At 35.7% G+C, this 16,602-nt stretch overlaps 1 protein-coding gene across 1 annotated transcript; it reads right to left on the reverse strand.

The window, feature by feature from the left end:
• Positions 1-226: 226 nt before the first annotated feature.
• On the reverse strand, positions 227-14,555 carry LOC121729083 (myosin-8-like). Its single transcript, XM_042117470.1, has 17 exons — positions 14,438-14,555; positions 14,268-14,356; positions 12,552-12,668; positions 12,375-12,435; positions 11,756-11,856; positions 11,282-11,456; positions 5,142-5,299; positions 4,929-5,059; positions 4,245-4,398; positions 3,794-3,976; positions 3,399-3,505; positions 3,162-3,313; positions 2,428-2,564; positions 2,176-2,297; positions 972-1,086; positions 600-842; positions 227-502 (listed from the first exon to the last, which is right to left on the reverse strand). Exons 1-17 carry the CDS (start codon positions 14,469-14,471, stop codon positions 227-229), a joined length of 2,355 nt encoding a protein of 784 aa, XP_041973404.1. The 5' UTR covers positions 14,472-14,555.
• Between the last annotated feature and the right edge of the window lie 2,047 nt (positions 14,556-16,602).

Consider the following 16,602-nt stretch of genomic DNA (forward strand, 5'->3'; position numbering starts at 1 on the left):
TAAACAATTGTATTTGTTAAAACAAAATTTTACTATTTTTAATTAACATATAAAATATAAATACATAAATATATTGAAGGGATAATGATTTGTTTCACACTGCCTTCAACAATTGAGACTATATTCTGTAGGCATTATTGTCCAGCCGTAAATACAGGAGATTTGGTACATCAATAAAAATGGTTACTAAAGTTCGTTCCCAAGAATTTTAAGCAAACTGTCTAGATTAAAGTTCGTTCTCAAGAATTTTAAGCAAACTGTCTAGATGTTCTGACGGGAAGTATACATTTGTATTATCTATGTAAGTTTCGTAGCGTGATAGTACTTGTTTGAGGACATTAATTTTTTCTCGATACTTCTTATTTTTCGATTTCGTTTTGCGTGCCTGATAGTATAGTGCTATCATAACCTTTTCCATTTCTGATATTCGGTTTTCTTTTGTTCGTATGTCGACTATTAAAGATTCAATTTCGGGATCCCTTTCATACAAGTTTCCGTTTACCTGTAAACATTTTTTTCGTTATGGATTGCCACCTCTTATTATTATTTGGTGTCGATGTTTGAGACAAAAGTAAAATGAGTTATCCCAAAAATATTACCTTACTATCAGTTTTATTCACTTTAGACGCTAAGTCTCTTTGTAAAGATTCAATGATACTCGTTTGTTTCGTTTTGGTTTTGGTCAATTCACTTAATAATGCGTCTTTCTCTTTAATATGCTCTTCTTGTGTTAATATAGTATGCGTACAAGCTTTTAATTCTATTGCCTGGTTATGTAATGTCATTGTCAATTCATCTTTGCATTGAGTTAATTCTTGTATTTTCTGCTTTTGTTCAGTCACCTAGAAAATAAAACGAAAGAGATTATTAATAATAATAATCTGTCTGACACTCAGCCTCTTAGCTAGAAATAAAATTTAACATGCGTGATATTTTTAATTCAAAACTATTTTAATGTATTTTTTTATTACCGTGCTATTTAAGTTATCCAAATTTCCTTTTTCTCTGTAATAATTGTTTTTAACGTTCTTTATTTCCTCCTCGAGGGTCATTATTTGTTTTTGGTAAAATTGCATCTTCACTTCGCTAAAAAATAAAAGGATTTATTTCTCAATATAATTATTTTATTGTAGCTCAAGAGCGCAGGTTCATTATTTTAAATAAGCTGAAAGTCTATACAATGGCAATTTTTTTTTGCCAATATTATTCAATAACTAATGAAGTCTTCTTAGCCGTGATAATTTTTCTTTTAAATCCAGCATATTTCCTACTCCCGTGAATTTTTTCACATTTCCAGAAGCAACCGTTTAGCTGGTAAGGAAGGAAGGACACTGGACTCAACGATTTGTTCCACTTTAAAACTTAATATTTCATAAACAAAAAAAACAAAAATTATTATTTTTTACAAAAAAATATAGGTAGTAGTCCTAATGTCGTTGAAACTAATAAGAATTATTTCATACTTTTTAGATCGTTTTAAAAATATTGTTTTACCTTGGAAGTCGGGTTTAATCTTTTGTTAAAAAATAATAAAAAAAACCTATCCAACGACATCCCACACGAATCACGATGGGGTGTTGGACGCGAAAAAAAAAATTCATCCCCACTTGATATGTAGGGAAGGTACCATAAAAAATATTTTTTTAAGATTTCATGTTCCATTTTGTCGGCATGGTATGTATGACGTGCATTCATGCGAAATTACAGCTTTGTAGGTCCTATAGCAAAACCGCGGACGGACAGACAGACAGGCAGACAGACGGACTGATGGACGGACAGACCGATACTATAAGGGTTCCTTGTTGAGTACGGAACCCTGTTGACTACCTACCTGGCTTTATACTTTAATGAAAGTTAGGTAAGTATTTGATACACCTACTCGCTGGTCGTTCTTACCCTTACCTCTGTACCTCTGTAAAAACTTAGAAGTTTTATAAAATCTCGAAGGTTTGGAAAAGTCCAAACCTTCGAGATTTGCGCACAGGGCTTCCAAAGGGAAGCCCTGTGCGCTTGCTCTTTATACTAATAAGTAATAACTAATCGATTCGAGTTCAATTATAATGAAATTAGTATAAAGATCACTCTAAAGTTACTTTTTATCGCAGGTAAAATAAAAAAATGTACGGATTTTTTGCAGGATATTCTTGAACCCACAACATCTCATAAATATTATACCTTTCTTTTGTCCTATCTTCTAATGAACTACATTTATTTTTAAGATTTTCAATATGCTTTGCTTTTTGTTCTATTTCATTTCGTAGTTGGTCTTCTAAAGTTTTTGTGGCATGTAACCTTTCCTGCATATAAAAAAATAATTACTGAAGTACTATAGATAATTTATTATATTATTTTATAATATACTTACCACAATTTTTAATGTTTTACCGTAAATTTGTAACTCAATTGCATTAAATTAAATATTTTTACCTTCATTTTTTGTATTAATTTATTCTTCTCCGCTGTCTTCTTATGCAAGTTTTCAATTTCTGCTTTTGTATCTTCTAAATCTTTTTCTATCACTTGAGGGACTGTAACTGTGTCTCCTCGATCTTTTAAAGCTTCGGCTATAGTGAAACTTTATATTATAAAACGCTACTTTTACTTTATTGTATACTTACTCTTAATTCTTATATATTTTGTTTCTTTTGTTTTCATTTGTATTTCACCCGACTACAGCAAAGCCAGAAATTATTAGAAAATATTGACTTTGGCAATATTCCACAGTTAATTGGAAGCCGGCTATATGAACTTGCAGCAAACGACGTGTCATCGCGACACGTTCTATGAATGTGTCGCTAGCTTCGTGTCACTAGCTGCGCAGGGTATTTCGTAGAAATAACATACAAACCGGTAGTGTCGCCACGACACGTCGTCTGCGGTTGCTTCATGTCGCCCGCTGCCAACCGGCACCAGCTTTAAGCTACCTGTTGTATGTCTATGTATGCTTGTATCTAATGTTGTCTAGCTATTTACTACTATCGATTATATAGTGACTAATGTCAATAGATTTATAATTAACGTTCTTGACTCTTGACTCCTTAGTAACATATAAAGTTGTATAATTTCCGTAGTCCGGCCGTTTGTCGTTTGTTTCCTTTATTGCGAATATACACAAAGACATAGCTGTACGCCGTGGAGTAAGTAAACTATAATATATTTACCCAACTCGACTTGAGTATCCTGGAGTATCTTTAAAGTTTGTTGATATTGTTCGTCTTTCTGTATAATTCGAGATTGTTGAGTATGAGTAATATTCTGCAATTTCATTTTTTCATCTAATACAGTCTTTAACCTGATCTCGAGTTCTTCTTTCCTGATACAAAATAAATACATACTTAATTATAAACGAATATAATTTTCTATATTAATGTTAAGATTTATTTTAAATGTTTTCTCACTCATTTTGTAGTTTAGTTTTAGCCTCAACAATTTTTTCCAAATTCTTCGAATTTTCTTCAATTGAATTAGTCAGCTTACAAAGTTCCTCGTTAAATTCCTGCTGTGACTGTGGATTCAGAAGTAATAATAAGTAATTTGCTACACACAACGCTTAAAGTTTTGTGTTTTATTTTTTAGTAAAAAATACTTATAAAAGTCAAAAAGAGCGTGTGTACTGTGTACACGTCTTAGAACTTAGAAGTGAAACATGTATCGAAAATCGTTACGGCGCGCGGCGCGGCGCGGCATCGCGAGTCGTGACGCAATATTATTGTTTATTCGTCCTTCTTTTTCATGACGCCGCGCAGCCTTCAAATTAAAGAAGTTTGACTTCAATAAAGTTACATAAAGTTACCTGATCCCGTTGATTTTGTATAGTTCGTTCCAGGACACGATATTCCTCTCTCGCTTGTTCCAGAGCCCCTTCTAAGTGGACGGCACGATTTTCGTTCATTTTCGCTTCACTTTCGAATTTCTTTAAACGTTCTTTCATTGATAAGTTTTTCAATTTTTCTTCTTTAACTATTTTTTCGAGCTCCTATAATGTGTAAGAAAACCAAAAGGGGTAACAATTTAAGTGATAACACTTTGAGGTCTGTAATTTTTCCGAGATAAAGTGTCTGATGTCGTTTCTCGGGAGTCAAATTATAATATGCTCTACACCAAATATCAGTTCGGCGGTTATCCGTGAAGAGGACAGACACACTATCGCATTTATAATACTAGTGTGGAAGTATGGGTGCTATATGCTACCAGTAACTATTTGATTCTACAAGCTATTTTACTAGTATGGCGGTAAACAAAACCTCAATTTTAATTTTATTGGGATGCTGTTTGAAAACGTGATCCTTATCATGGATTTGCTTCGGAGGAAGACTGTTCTTCGAGTTGAGTCGAGACAATTCGCTCGTAAGATTTTTGTTCCGCAGTGATACTGCCATTGTTTCCTTCACGCATTTTCTGATAACAATAACACAATACTACATATAAGGGAACGTGGCGAATCATTTTATAATCTTCACGTTGCTGTACAATGTATTATCAGAGAATTTGATTCAGAGGCAGATGGCAGACCTATGTAATTTGGCCGCGTTGCCGCGTTGTGTCAAACCCATAAAGTTAATATACCTAGCGGAATAGAGAAACAAAGGCCTGAGCAAGAGAGATGTCACTATCAGTAACACTGCGTGGTAAAAAGAGACGTGTGATACATGACCGCAGCACTTTTTTTGACGTCCAGTCGGCACGTGCCGCACGTTGACAATTTAATCTCATAGAAATCATGTTCAATCATGCTTGTGTAAGTGTATACGTACAACCAATTTCGGTTTCGTTTGACAGCTCGAGATTGTTGCCCTATTCCGCTAGGTATATTAACTTTATGGTCAAATCCAGCCGACAGATCTCGATTAACATTGCATTGATATAATTCGACCAAATGCCGTAGGTCCGTCAACTGCCTATGAATCAATTTCTTCGACGGTACATACCTTATTACGTCCGTTAGTTCCACCAGGTCCATGGCTAATTCTGTTTTGACAGCTTGTACTTTGTCTTTAAGCGCGTCATATTCGACTTTGAAATCATTAATTTTCCTTCCATTTCTACTATGCAATAAATCCTGGGAATTTAAATAATATGTTAAATATTATCATAGGTAGAAAACATAATTAGAATTAAATATACATCAAATAAAGTATTACACTTTCATTCAGTTGTAAACTTTCAAACAAGTCAATTAATTCCTTGTGTTTCTGTAGCATTTCCTCGCACGTCCCAATTACTCTTGATGGAATGTTGGAAATCTTTTCCACGTCTACATTAAAATATGCTGCAACCATACGTTCCTTGTCGGCAACATCTTAAAACACATGTAAATAATTTAATACTGGTCTAGTTTGTAGTATTTCTACTCTCTTTTTGTAGTATTTCTAGTGTGGATTTGGCATACCATCATCATCATGGTCCCCCTCCCTCTCAAATTTTCTCGTTTATCGTTGCAGATAAATTAATATCATGTGTATTATGAATGGGCAATTATTATTTTAGTCTTATATTGTAAACATCCAAGGCATAGTAAAAGGAGGGGAAGTAAGCATAGCTGGGCACCTTTAATCAAATAGTTAACTACGTTAATCGTTAATCCATTAAGAAAAAAGTTAGCTTCGTTAAACGTTAAATCGTTACATTACGGACGAATTAACGCAAGTTAACGTTAATCGTTAATCGGTTAATATGTGTAATATGGCCTTGTTATGATTTAAGTATATTATTGCGTTAGTGTACATACAAAACCTGTTGGTTTAGGTTCTGGAAGTGAACTGGTTAGGGACAAAACAAAATATTTTTATAATTATTGTATACTAGCTGCCCCGGTGAACTTCGTGTCACTTTAAAACCTTCCCTGGGCTTCTACGAATATTTTAAGACTAAAATCAGATCAATCCGTTCAGCCGTTTTCGAGTTTTAGCATTACTAGCACAATTGACAATCCATTTATATATATATATATATATATATATATATATATATATATATATATATATATATATATATATAAAGAAATTTATTTATTTTAGGTTTAGTGGTATTAAAGTTCAAATTGACTTTTGAGTATTATCACAAATCTTTTGTATGGGAGTATAGAAAAGTGTTGTTTTTAGACTTTTTCAGCAAATTTAATTTTTTTTAGAATTTTTCTCTCCGTAAGAACCATCCTCGTACTTCAAGGAATATTGAATAAAAAAAGAATTAGCGAAATCGGTCCAACCGTTCTCGAGTTTTGCGCTTAGCAACACATTCAGCGACTCATTTTTATATTACAGATTATTATTATTTATTAATAATATTTTTATAATTATGTATTCTACCGAACTAATTTACACTGCACTCTTCTTTGTCAACATGCAAATGATTTATATTAACAATAAAAACAAATCACTTTCACTGTATAAGCACGGCGCTGAGTAATGAAATGATAAAAGGAAACAAATCTCTTCTCACTCGCCTGAAAATGTATTGTTTTTGTTTCACTCGCTGTTGCCGTGCCGCGGCGCCGCGCTGCCCGCCCGCCCGGCACTTGTCGTTTCATACTAACTGTCTGAACCTGTTTTCGCGCCGCGCCGCGGTGCCGTGCGGTAAATAGTTGGCATTGGATTAACGATTAACGGACTTCTGCATATTAACGGAAGTTAACGAGTCCGTTAATATTTTTAAAAGTTAACTTAAAAGTTAATCCGTTAATCAAAATATTAACTTCGTTAATTAACGATTAACGGATTAAAGAGTTAATGCCCAGCTATGGAAGTAAGTTATCTTCATACAAATTACAAAGGTACCGCGCGCGGCTTGTATGCGTGCGCCATAGTATCAATGCGTCGCCACGTACGGCACACAACAAAATCTCGGCCAGTTTTAGAGGCTGGTACCGCCGAGATTTTGTTGTGTGCCGTGTAGCAACGCATTGATACTATGGCCACAGAATTGCTATGGCGCACACATACAAGCCGCGCGCGGTACCTTTGTATGAAGATAACTTATAGTCTGTCAAGAAAGTGAAGAAATTAAAAAGTGGCAACATCGTAGTGTCATCTCTTTCAAATCAATCTAGAAAAAACCGGCCAAGTGCGAGTTGGACTCGCCCATGAAGGGTTCCGCAGCAGCTATAAGGTTTATTTTTATGAAATTAAGAGGTTTTTAATTTATTTTCATATTTCAGTTGATTTAATAAAAGTTAAATTAAGGTTTACCATTTATGACGTATAAAAAAAACTACGGGCTAGATCTCGCTCGAACCAATTTTCGTTGGTAGTTTTAGTAATGTACATCATATATTTTTTAGACTTATCATGCCCCTACTTTAGAAGTTAGAGGGGGGGGGGGGGGACACACATTTTACCACTTTGGAAGAGTGTCTCTCGCAAACTGTTCAGATTAGAAAAAAAATATATTAGACTAGCTGTTGCCCGCGACTTCGTCCGCGTGGACTTCAGTTTATAGCGCGCGATGTCAACAAAATTGGTGTCAAAAGCTTTTATAAAAAAACCCTGGTACCCCTTAAATCAATACAGCTGTGCAGTGTGCACACAATAAGTATTTCATTTTTTTATATTAAACTTTATACTTTATGCCAAATTTTAAAGCTTATTTAGCCCTCCAATTACCCAACTTTACCCATAAACTATTTATCATTGATAGATTTAAGGTTACGTCACTGCAGATAAAGTACTGAGTTATTTAATACCGTAGAATAGATATAACAATCGAAAAAAATCGAAACTTAAAAAGATGATACCACGTCTTATAGAAAGACTTTTGAGCAAGCGTCAGCGCGATGTAGAAGACGCACGGCGCCATCTATTATGAATTGTTGGAACTAACTTAATTTGAACAAATTTACGCATTTTCACCCCCTTACAACCCTTTTTTCCAGTAAAAAAGTAGCCTATGTCCTTTCTCAGGCTTTAGACTATCTGTATACAAAATTTCATTACAATCGGTTCGGAAGTTTTGGCGTTTGGCGTGAAAGCGAGACTGACAGACAGACAGACAGACAGAGATACTTTTGGCGTTTGGCGTGAAAGCGAGACTGACAGACAGACAGACAGACAGAGATACTTTTGCATTTATAATATTAGTATAGATTATGTGCACACTGCATAGCTGTTTTTGGGTATTTTGATTAATTAAGGGCCGCGCTACACCGGAAGCACTTACCAGGGTATTAAAAAGTTTTTAAATTTGACACAAATTTTGTTGACACCGCGCGCTATAAACTAAAGTCCACGCGGACGAAGTCGCGGGCAACAGCTAGTATTATACATAAAATATGTTTAAGATTTTTGAAATTTTATTTTAATACACATCCAAGACCCAGGAACATTGAAAACTTTTTGTTCCGCCTGCGGGACTCGAACCCAGGACCCCCGGGATGAGCGCTGGCCACGCGCAATGCGAATTCATTTTCATCGATATTTTCATGGAAATAAGATATTTTCCCACATCAAAATGTAGCCTATGTCCTTTCTCAGACTCTAGAATAACTGTATACAAAATTTCATTGCAATCGGTTCAGTAGTTTTGGCGTGAAAGCAAGACAGACAGACAGACAGACAGACAGACAGACAGACAGAGATACTTTCGCATTTATAATATTAGTATGGATAGTATGGATTAGAAATGCAGTAGGAGTTCTACATAAGATAAGATAGATTGATTATTATTATACCAAGTGATAATATTATTAAACATAATATTCTAACGTATTAAAAACTATAAACAAAAACATACTAACTAATAAGTATGATTAGTTCTATGTTACAATAAGGTAAAAAATAAAACGCCATCTGTTGAATCGTATTAGAACTAAAATGTTCATTTCATCGATATATTTCTGGATTTTTTATAATATTATACATAAAATATGTTTAAGATTTTTGAAATTTTATTTTCAAAAATCTTAAACATCCAAGACCCAGGAACATTGAAAACTTTTTGTTCCGCCTGCGGGACTCGAACCCAGGACCCCCGGGATGAGCGCTGGCCACGCGCAATGCGAATTCATTTTCATCGATATTTTCATGGAAATAAGATATTTTCCCACATCAAAATGTAGCCTATGTCCTTTCTCAGACTCTAGAATAACTGTATACAAAATTTCATTGCAATCGGTTCAGTAGTTTTGGCGTGAAAGCAAGACAGACAGACAGACAGACAGACAGAGATACTTTCGCATTTATAATATTAGTATGGATAGTATGGATTAGAAATGCAGTAGGAGTTCTACATAAGATAAGATAGATTGATTATTATTATACCAAGTGATAATATTATTAAACATAATATTCTAACGTATTAAAAACTATAAACAAAAACATACTAACTAATAAGTATGATTAGTTCTATGTTACAATAAAGTAAAAAATAAAACGCCATCTGTTGAATCGTATTAGAACTAAAATGTTCATTCCATCGATATATTTCTGGATTTTTTATAATATTATACATAAAATATGTTTAAGATTTTTGAAATTTTATTTTAATACACATCCAAGACCCAGGAACATTGAAAACTTTTTGTTCCGCCTGCGGGACTCGAACCCAGGACCCCCGGGATGAGCGCTGGCCACGCGCAATGCGAATTCATTTTCATCGAAATTTTCATGGAAATAAGATATTTTCCCACATCAAAATGTAGCCTATGTCCTTTCTCAGACTCTAGAATAACTGTATACAAAATTTCATTGCAATCGGTTCAGTAGTTTTGGCGTGAAAGCAAGACAGACAGACAGACAGACAGACAGAGATACTTTCGCATTTATAATATTAGTATGGATAAGCAAGAAGGAATATTTTGGTAGATTTTTCACACAATTATTAACACTTAATACGGTTCCCTTTTTTCTCCCATTAAATATAGCCTATATTCAGCAGAAATAGTGTGGATTAAAAATACTTCCATCGTGCATCGGCATCGTGGGTATCGCAGACACAATAGATCTTCAATTGTTATGCTGGCAGCCGGCTGCCGCTATTGGAGATTTATAGTTAAAGAAATTAATTAATTATAATAGCAATCAAAAATAATAGTCATTCAAAACTTATTTTAAAAAGTTCTAAAAATATTACTTTCGTAGTCATAACTTTTAAAGCTTTTTTGAAATTAGGATTATAATAATGAAGCACGATAGTCTATATCAAATCAATAAAGCAGCACCCGGCTGTCGCATAACTATTGAAAATCTATTGTGTCTGCGATTCCCACGATCGAGGTAATATTTACGTGGACTCTCCGGGCGAGTCTGTGGCACTGATAATTAAATCTCTCCCCTACCGCACGCACACCCGCGCATCGCGCCTTGACGCCCAATTCGCAACGTGCAGCAGAAATCGTAATATTTTAATTTCGCCATAACATTAAAACCAAACGTCCAATTTTAATCATTCAAAGACCGAATATTATCTACATTAACTGTACTTAGTGATGAAATAATTTATTTTGATAAGGGTCAATAGCATGATTTAAATAAACGCATTTAAATATAGTCCAAAAAAAATTCTAGATTTTTTAATAAAAAAATGGTTATTGTGCCTCACTCAACATAGATAGGTATAGTGTGTCGCGGACTTTTTTGTAGATATTTAAAAGATCTATAATTACTTAGAACATTTTATGCCTCTATCTTTTATAGTTTAGGCAGCGTACGCAAAATAAGTAACTTTTCTGGTTGATTTTTTAAACCTTGCGTCCGAAAATCCCAAATATATTACGGAACCTTATATTTTTCCAAAATAAAAATTAGCCTATGTTCAGCAGAAATAATGCAGGATTCCAATGGTAAAAGAATTTTTCAAATCGGTCCAGTAGTTTCGGAGCCTATTCGACTCAAACAAACAAACAAACAAACAAACAAAAAATCAAATCTTTCCTCTTTATAATAGTAGTGTAGAAGACTCAATATGATTTTTGAAGACCTATCCATAGATACCCCACACGTATAGGTTTTTTGTTTCAGTTGTGTCTATGGGGACCCCTAAAATTTTAAATAATTTTTCCATTCCATTTAAATCTTAAAGCGGTTCACAGACTACATCTACTTACCATGTTTCAATAGTATAGCTCTTATAGTTTCGGAGAAAATTGGCTGTGACATACGGATGGACAGACAGACAGACAAACAGACAGACAGACAGACATGACGAATCTATAAGGGTTCCGTTTTTTGCCATTTGGCTACGGAACCCTAAAAAGGGATGAGATGTTGTTGCCACTTTTTAATTTCTTCACTTTCTTGACTGACTATACTTCCCCTCCTTTTACTATGTCCAAGGTGAATTACTCTACCTGGACTGCAGGCCTTCGTTTCACCACAAAGCTCTAACAACCGTCGCGGAGTCAACTTTGCTACATTCATGATTTGCAGGTCATTTTCAGTAGCATGGGAACTCAGTTTTTGGCCTAGTAAAGCTAACTCCTCCTCAGCGGTCTTGAGATCTGCATATACTTCCATTATTGTGCCCTGTAATATTTTTAAGCTATATAGATGTTACGAATTTTTTTTTACGAAAAAAAAAACGCACGGCGACCGAATCAAGAAATTCCGTAACGAAAATAAACCTAACTCTCGTCTAGCGTTTCAGGCAGACTTCGGCAGGGTGTTTGTGAGCGTGCGAGTAGACGTATAGGTGTATACTAGCTGCTAACTGCAATAGCTTTACCGCGGCAGTCCCCGAGTGCCACAAGTTTTTTTTAAAATTCTGTAAATTAATAAAAAAAATTCATGTACTAATCTAAAATATTTTTGCTAGGCGAACTTACTTGTCTTTCCTTTAGGTCATCCCTCATTTTATCGAATTGCTCCTTTTTTACCTTCCAACTCGCTTTTAGTTCAATAGGGTCGATATTAGCTTTATTTGAATCTAAAAACATAGACCATTATGTTATTAAAAATAACATAATTAGGTTAAACCCACTTATAGAGGTCAGTGGTTAAACTGTAAACAGCAAATATATAAATGAGTAATGACCTGCAACAAACGTACTTATACAGGGTGTTTCAAATAAATAAGTTATATTATAGCAAGCCGAAAGGTGACTCAGGGAATACTTTTGTTCTACGAGTTTTGGAAATTCGCGAAAAAAATTTTGCATTTCCATAGTCAAAAGTCTCGTGACCAACAAAGTGTCTATGGAAAATGGCTGTATGGGCAACGCTCCTTTTGCCTTTCCCGACCGGGACGAATTAAAAAAAATGTCTATGGAAAATTAATAATTTTTTTTCGCGAATTTCCAAAAGTCGCAGTACAAAAGTTTGTTCAGAATGACCCCCCCGAATCACCCCCTTTCGGCTTACTAAACCTTATTTATTTGAAACACCCTGTAGATTACACACTAGGTAAAGTACGTAAAGTAAAACAAAAAATTGAGTACATAATACCTAGTTCGTTTATTTGTCCTTTAGTTAGTTTTTCAGGATTAACACCACTCTCACTAGGAATCTAAAACAAGAAGTTTTCGTGTGGAGGGTTAGGTTAGGTTTAAATATTTTGTCTGCTTTTTCTTATTCTACAAAGTTCTTTGTTTAAGGCGTGACAAGGAAACAAATTAGTTCTACCTTCTGTTCCGATGTTTCTTGACATAATATTATTCTATGAGAAGCCGTTATAATATTGTTATCATTCGTGTCATTTTGTTTTGGTATTTTTCCTCCATTTTCCGACATGGGACTAACCTAAAACAAGTTTAATAAGTAGTGAGTACTGAGTACCTACTTATGTACCTACGTATAATTTAGGTACCATATCAAGCTGATCGCACATTTGTCAGCACCGCACGAGCAGCATTTAGTAACGTCATTTAAAGGAGTGAGCACACTGAGACGGGCCGTGCCGGGGCTCAGCATGCCGGGGCTCATCGCAAAAATCCGCCTCCATACAATTTGTATGGAAGCGGATGCGCGGCCCGTCTCAGTGTGCTCACTCCTTAAATCAACGAATAATTCTTAAAATGCGGCGTGGCGCGTATGGTGCGGTGCTGACTGCTGACAAAATATGTGCGATCGCCTGGTGCCGGTTGGCAGCGGCGACATAAAGCAACCGCAAACGACGTGTTGTCGCGACTCACGACACTACTGGTTTCTATGTATTTTTTTTTATAAAATAAGGGGGCTAACGAGCAAACGGGTCACCTGATGGAAAGCAACTTCCGTCGCCCATGGACACTCGCAGCATCAGAAGAGCTGCAGGTGCGTTGCCGGCCTTTTAAGACGGAATAGGGTAGGGGATTGGGCCTCCGGTAAACTCACTCACTCGGCGAAATACAGCGCAAGCGCTGTTTCACGCCGCCAGCACGAAGCTAGCGACACTTTTTATAGAAATACTTAGAAACCAGTACTATCGCGACGACACGTCGTCTGCTGCCGCTTCATGTAGCTGGCTTCCAACTTTCACCTTTATAGTTGTACATTGTACTGGAACTATAATATAAAACATCGCGCACATTGCGACACATTGCGCGAAGGAATACATCGTCCAAGTGCACGATGGATTTCTTTTATGAAAAAACCCCGAAGCCTAAGTGCCAACCCACACGTACCACAGTCCACAACCACACGACATCGCAACGACAAAATGTCGTCGAGCAGTGGTTACGTGTGAATGGTGTCGCTGCAGCATTTTGTGGTTGCGTTGTGGTACCGACAAAATGCCGACGTGGTTGCGTTGTCGCTAGTGGTTGCGATGTGGTTGCGATGTGGTTGCGTACGATAGTCAATGAAACGGAGGGGGGGAAGAGCGCGGGCGGTGTGCGCGCACCGTCGTTGCATCGACGCAACGTTGTGGTTGCGATGTGGTCGGCCGTGGTTACGTTTGACTTTGACAGATAACTTATCTGACAAGTGGTCGACAACGACTGCAAAATGTGGTACGTGTGAATGGTCCAGTTCATTTACAATACGAAATATACGCCCGACCACGTGGTGTGGTTGTGGTGTGGTTGTAGTTGTCGTGTGGTTGTGTTGTGGTACGTGTGGGTTGGCCCTAAAGGTGATCGCACATATTCTATCAGCACCGTACGCGCCGTACGCGGCTCTGCATTATATGTAATGAATGTTAAAATTCGGCGCGTACGGTGCTGACGTGCTGTCAAACGTACAATCAGCTTTTTACATAACTTAGACTGGGTTGCACCAACTAACTTTGACTTTAACCTTAACTATAACCGGAAAATTGACAGATGTCGTATGAGAATATGGGGTGTTTGGACGCCATATTTAACTTTAACTATAACCACGCCTCTGGTGCAACCCAACCTAAGCATTTTAGTTCCTTACCCGTGGAACGTCTCTGGACGTGGGAAGAGGACGATGTGTTCCCGAGCATACTCTCTGTGGAATACGACATTTCCTTGGACTCCCACTAGCTGTAAGCACATTCATATAATAATAATCAGCTACTTCATATTATGATAATAATCACTTTTTACGACGACTTTTCCTGTTACCGTGTGTGACTTTTCTTCCAAAAGCTAGTGACATTTTTGTAATGTAACTCAATATTTCACTGGATTTAAAAGCCGCCGCCGAAAACTACATATTAGTAGAAAGTAGAAAATAGTAATACTGCAGCACGGACGTAAAAAAAGTACGGACGTAACCTTCTCTAATCACGAGTGAAGCCTAGTTATGGCCGCCCGTGTAGGACGTGTGCGTGATATGAGGGTTGCCATATAAATCATAAATTTGTAAAATTTCCCTACTTTTTTTTGTAAACTCAGACAAGTTAAATGTTATTTTTTATACTTAAACATATTTTTATGTTTTTTCGCTTCAGAAATGTAAGCGGTTGTTAAAGATGTCATAATGAAAATATTATTTTTATGACACTATAGATAGAAAAAAAAACACATATTACGTACAGAGAAGTATATTATTTTCATAAGATTATTAGTAATTATGATTATGTACAAACATTTACAATAATAAAATTATTACTAGCTATTTGACCGAGCTTTGCTCGGTATTCGATAAAACACGAATAAAATGACATTTTCTAAAAATAATTCCTAGCTAGACAGATTTATCGCCCCCGAAACCTATATAAGAAACCTGTATACGAAAAGATATAAGATACTTAAGTCCCGTAACCCGTTTCATCAAACAATCAAATAATGTTAAATAAATAATGGCTTGTTAAATCAGTTAACGGCCTGTTAGAGCTATCGAGAGTTCTACCATGCGCTAACGTCAAATCAAATCACCTAACATGGTGTTAAATTTATTGCTGATCTAGAGGTCCATTCAATATTTTCATTCCTACTAGGTCTCAATGACGCTCGGGTGACTGCACCAATAGCACCTTCCCTCCCCTACTACTGAAGGAAATCTAAGACAACAATTTTATCTATGGACGCTTCACACCACGTCAGTCTGACCCCGTGCTAAGTACCTGAAGGACTTGTGTTACGGGTACCAGACAACGGAAATATATTTAATACTGTTATACTATACATATATTTAAGATTTTTATTATATGATACACATATTTAATACACACCCATGACCCAGGAACTTTGAAAACTTTTTGTTCCGTCGGCAGGATTCGAACCCGCGACCCCCGGCTTGAGCCACCGACAGCCCACCCACTGAGCCACAGAGGTCGTCAAACAACAATTATATCCACTTTTGTAAATTAAGAAATTAATAGGGGTGTAGACTATTTTTAGGAAATATAATTATTTTACAGATGTACCATCAAGGAAGTTGATTCCTATGCAATTGACAGACCAACGTTATTTGGTCGAATACTTATGTCAATTCAATGTTAATTGTGATCTGTCGGCTGGGTTTGACGTAACGCAACCAAACTACTTATCAACTTAGAGAATCAACTTCTCTGATAGTACATAAGTATTTTGTCACACCTAAAAATATGTATAAAAAATAAATACACTCTTATTTCAATTTAAAAAATCACTTATTCAATATAAAAAATATTATAAAGTTATTAAGTAAAATATGTCCATTTTCGGTAATTCTATAATACAAACTCTCAAAAAAACAATAATTTGTATTAGATTTCGTTTACTGTCTACACCCCTATTATTGTATTCCTGCCTAATTACTGGTCAATAGTATGCTAAATACTTACATGACACTAATAAAAGACAATAAAATTAATTATTTGATTATTTAAAAATAATTTAAAATTTTCCCCGGTTTGGGGAAAATTTCCCCACTTTGTTATGGACATTACTGACCTGTTGAAGTTGAATTAATATTTACATTATTTTATCAAAATACTTTAAAAATATGTTATCTTACCTATGAAATATTATTCCTTGATGTTTTTTGTGTAAGGTTGTATTGTTCTTGCACCATTTTACAACACAAGATGGCATATTTATTTTTATTTATGATTGACAAAGACGTGTCACCGCGATGCAGTCTAATTGCGTAATGGCGGTACGATCGGCTTATTACAGTGCGAGTGTTTGTGCAAGATGTGTACATATGATCGCCTGGGCTTATTAAGGGTGCTTCACCCATTTCTTAATGGCGATCCGTCCGTATTTTTTTTACGTCCGTGTACTGCAGTTTTAATTTAAAAAAATTAAGATCTTCCAAATACTTAAATATGTTAAGACACAGACTATGATTTTGTCATGAC

Source organism: Aricia agestis, chromosome 7 (genome assembly GCF_905147365.1).
Source record: "Aricia agestis chromosome 7, ilAriAges1.1, whole genome shotgun sequence".
Classification (NCBI taxonomy): domain Eukaryota; kingdom Metazoa; phylum Arthropoda; class Insecta; order Lepidoptera; family Lycaenidae; genus Aricia; species Aricia agestis.

Coding starts and splice junctions, on each gene's coding strand:
- LOC121729083 (XM_042117470.1), bottom strand. CDS start 14,471: ATGTCACTAGCTTTTGGAAGAAAAGTCACACACG. Junction 11,857..12,374: donor AGGACAAATAAACGAACTAG/GTATTATGTACT, acceptor CTATGTTTTTAG/ATTCAAATAAAGCTAATATC. Junction 1,087..2,175: donor GAAGATAGGACAAAAGAAAG/GTATAATATTTA, acceptor TTTATTTTTTAG/CGAAGTGAAGATGCAATTTT.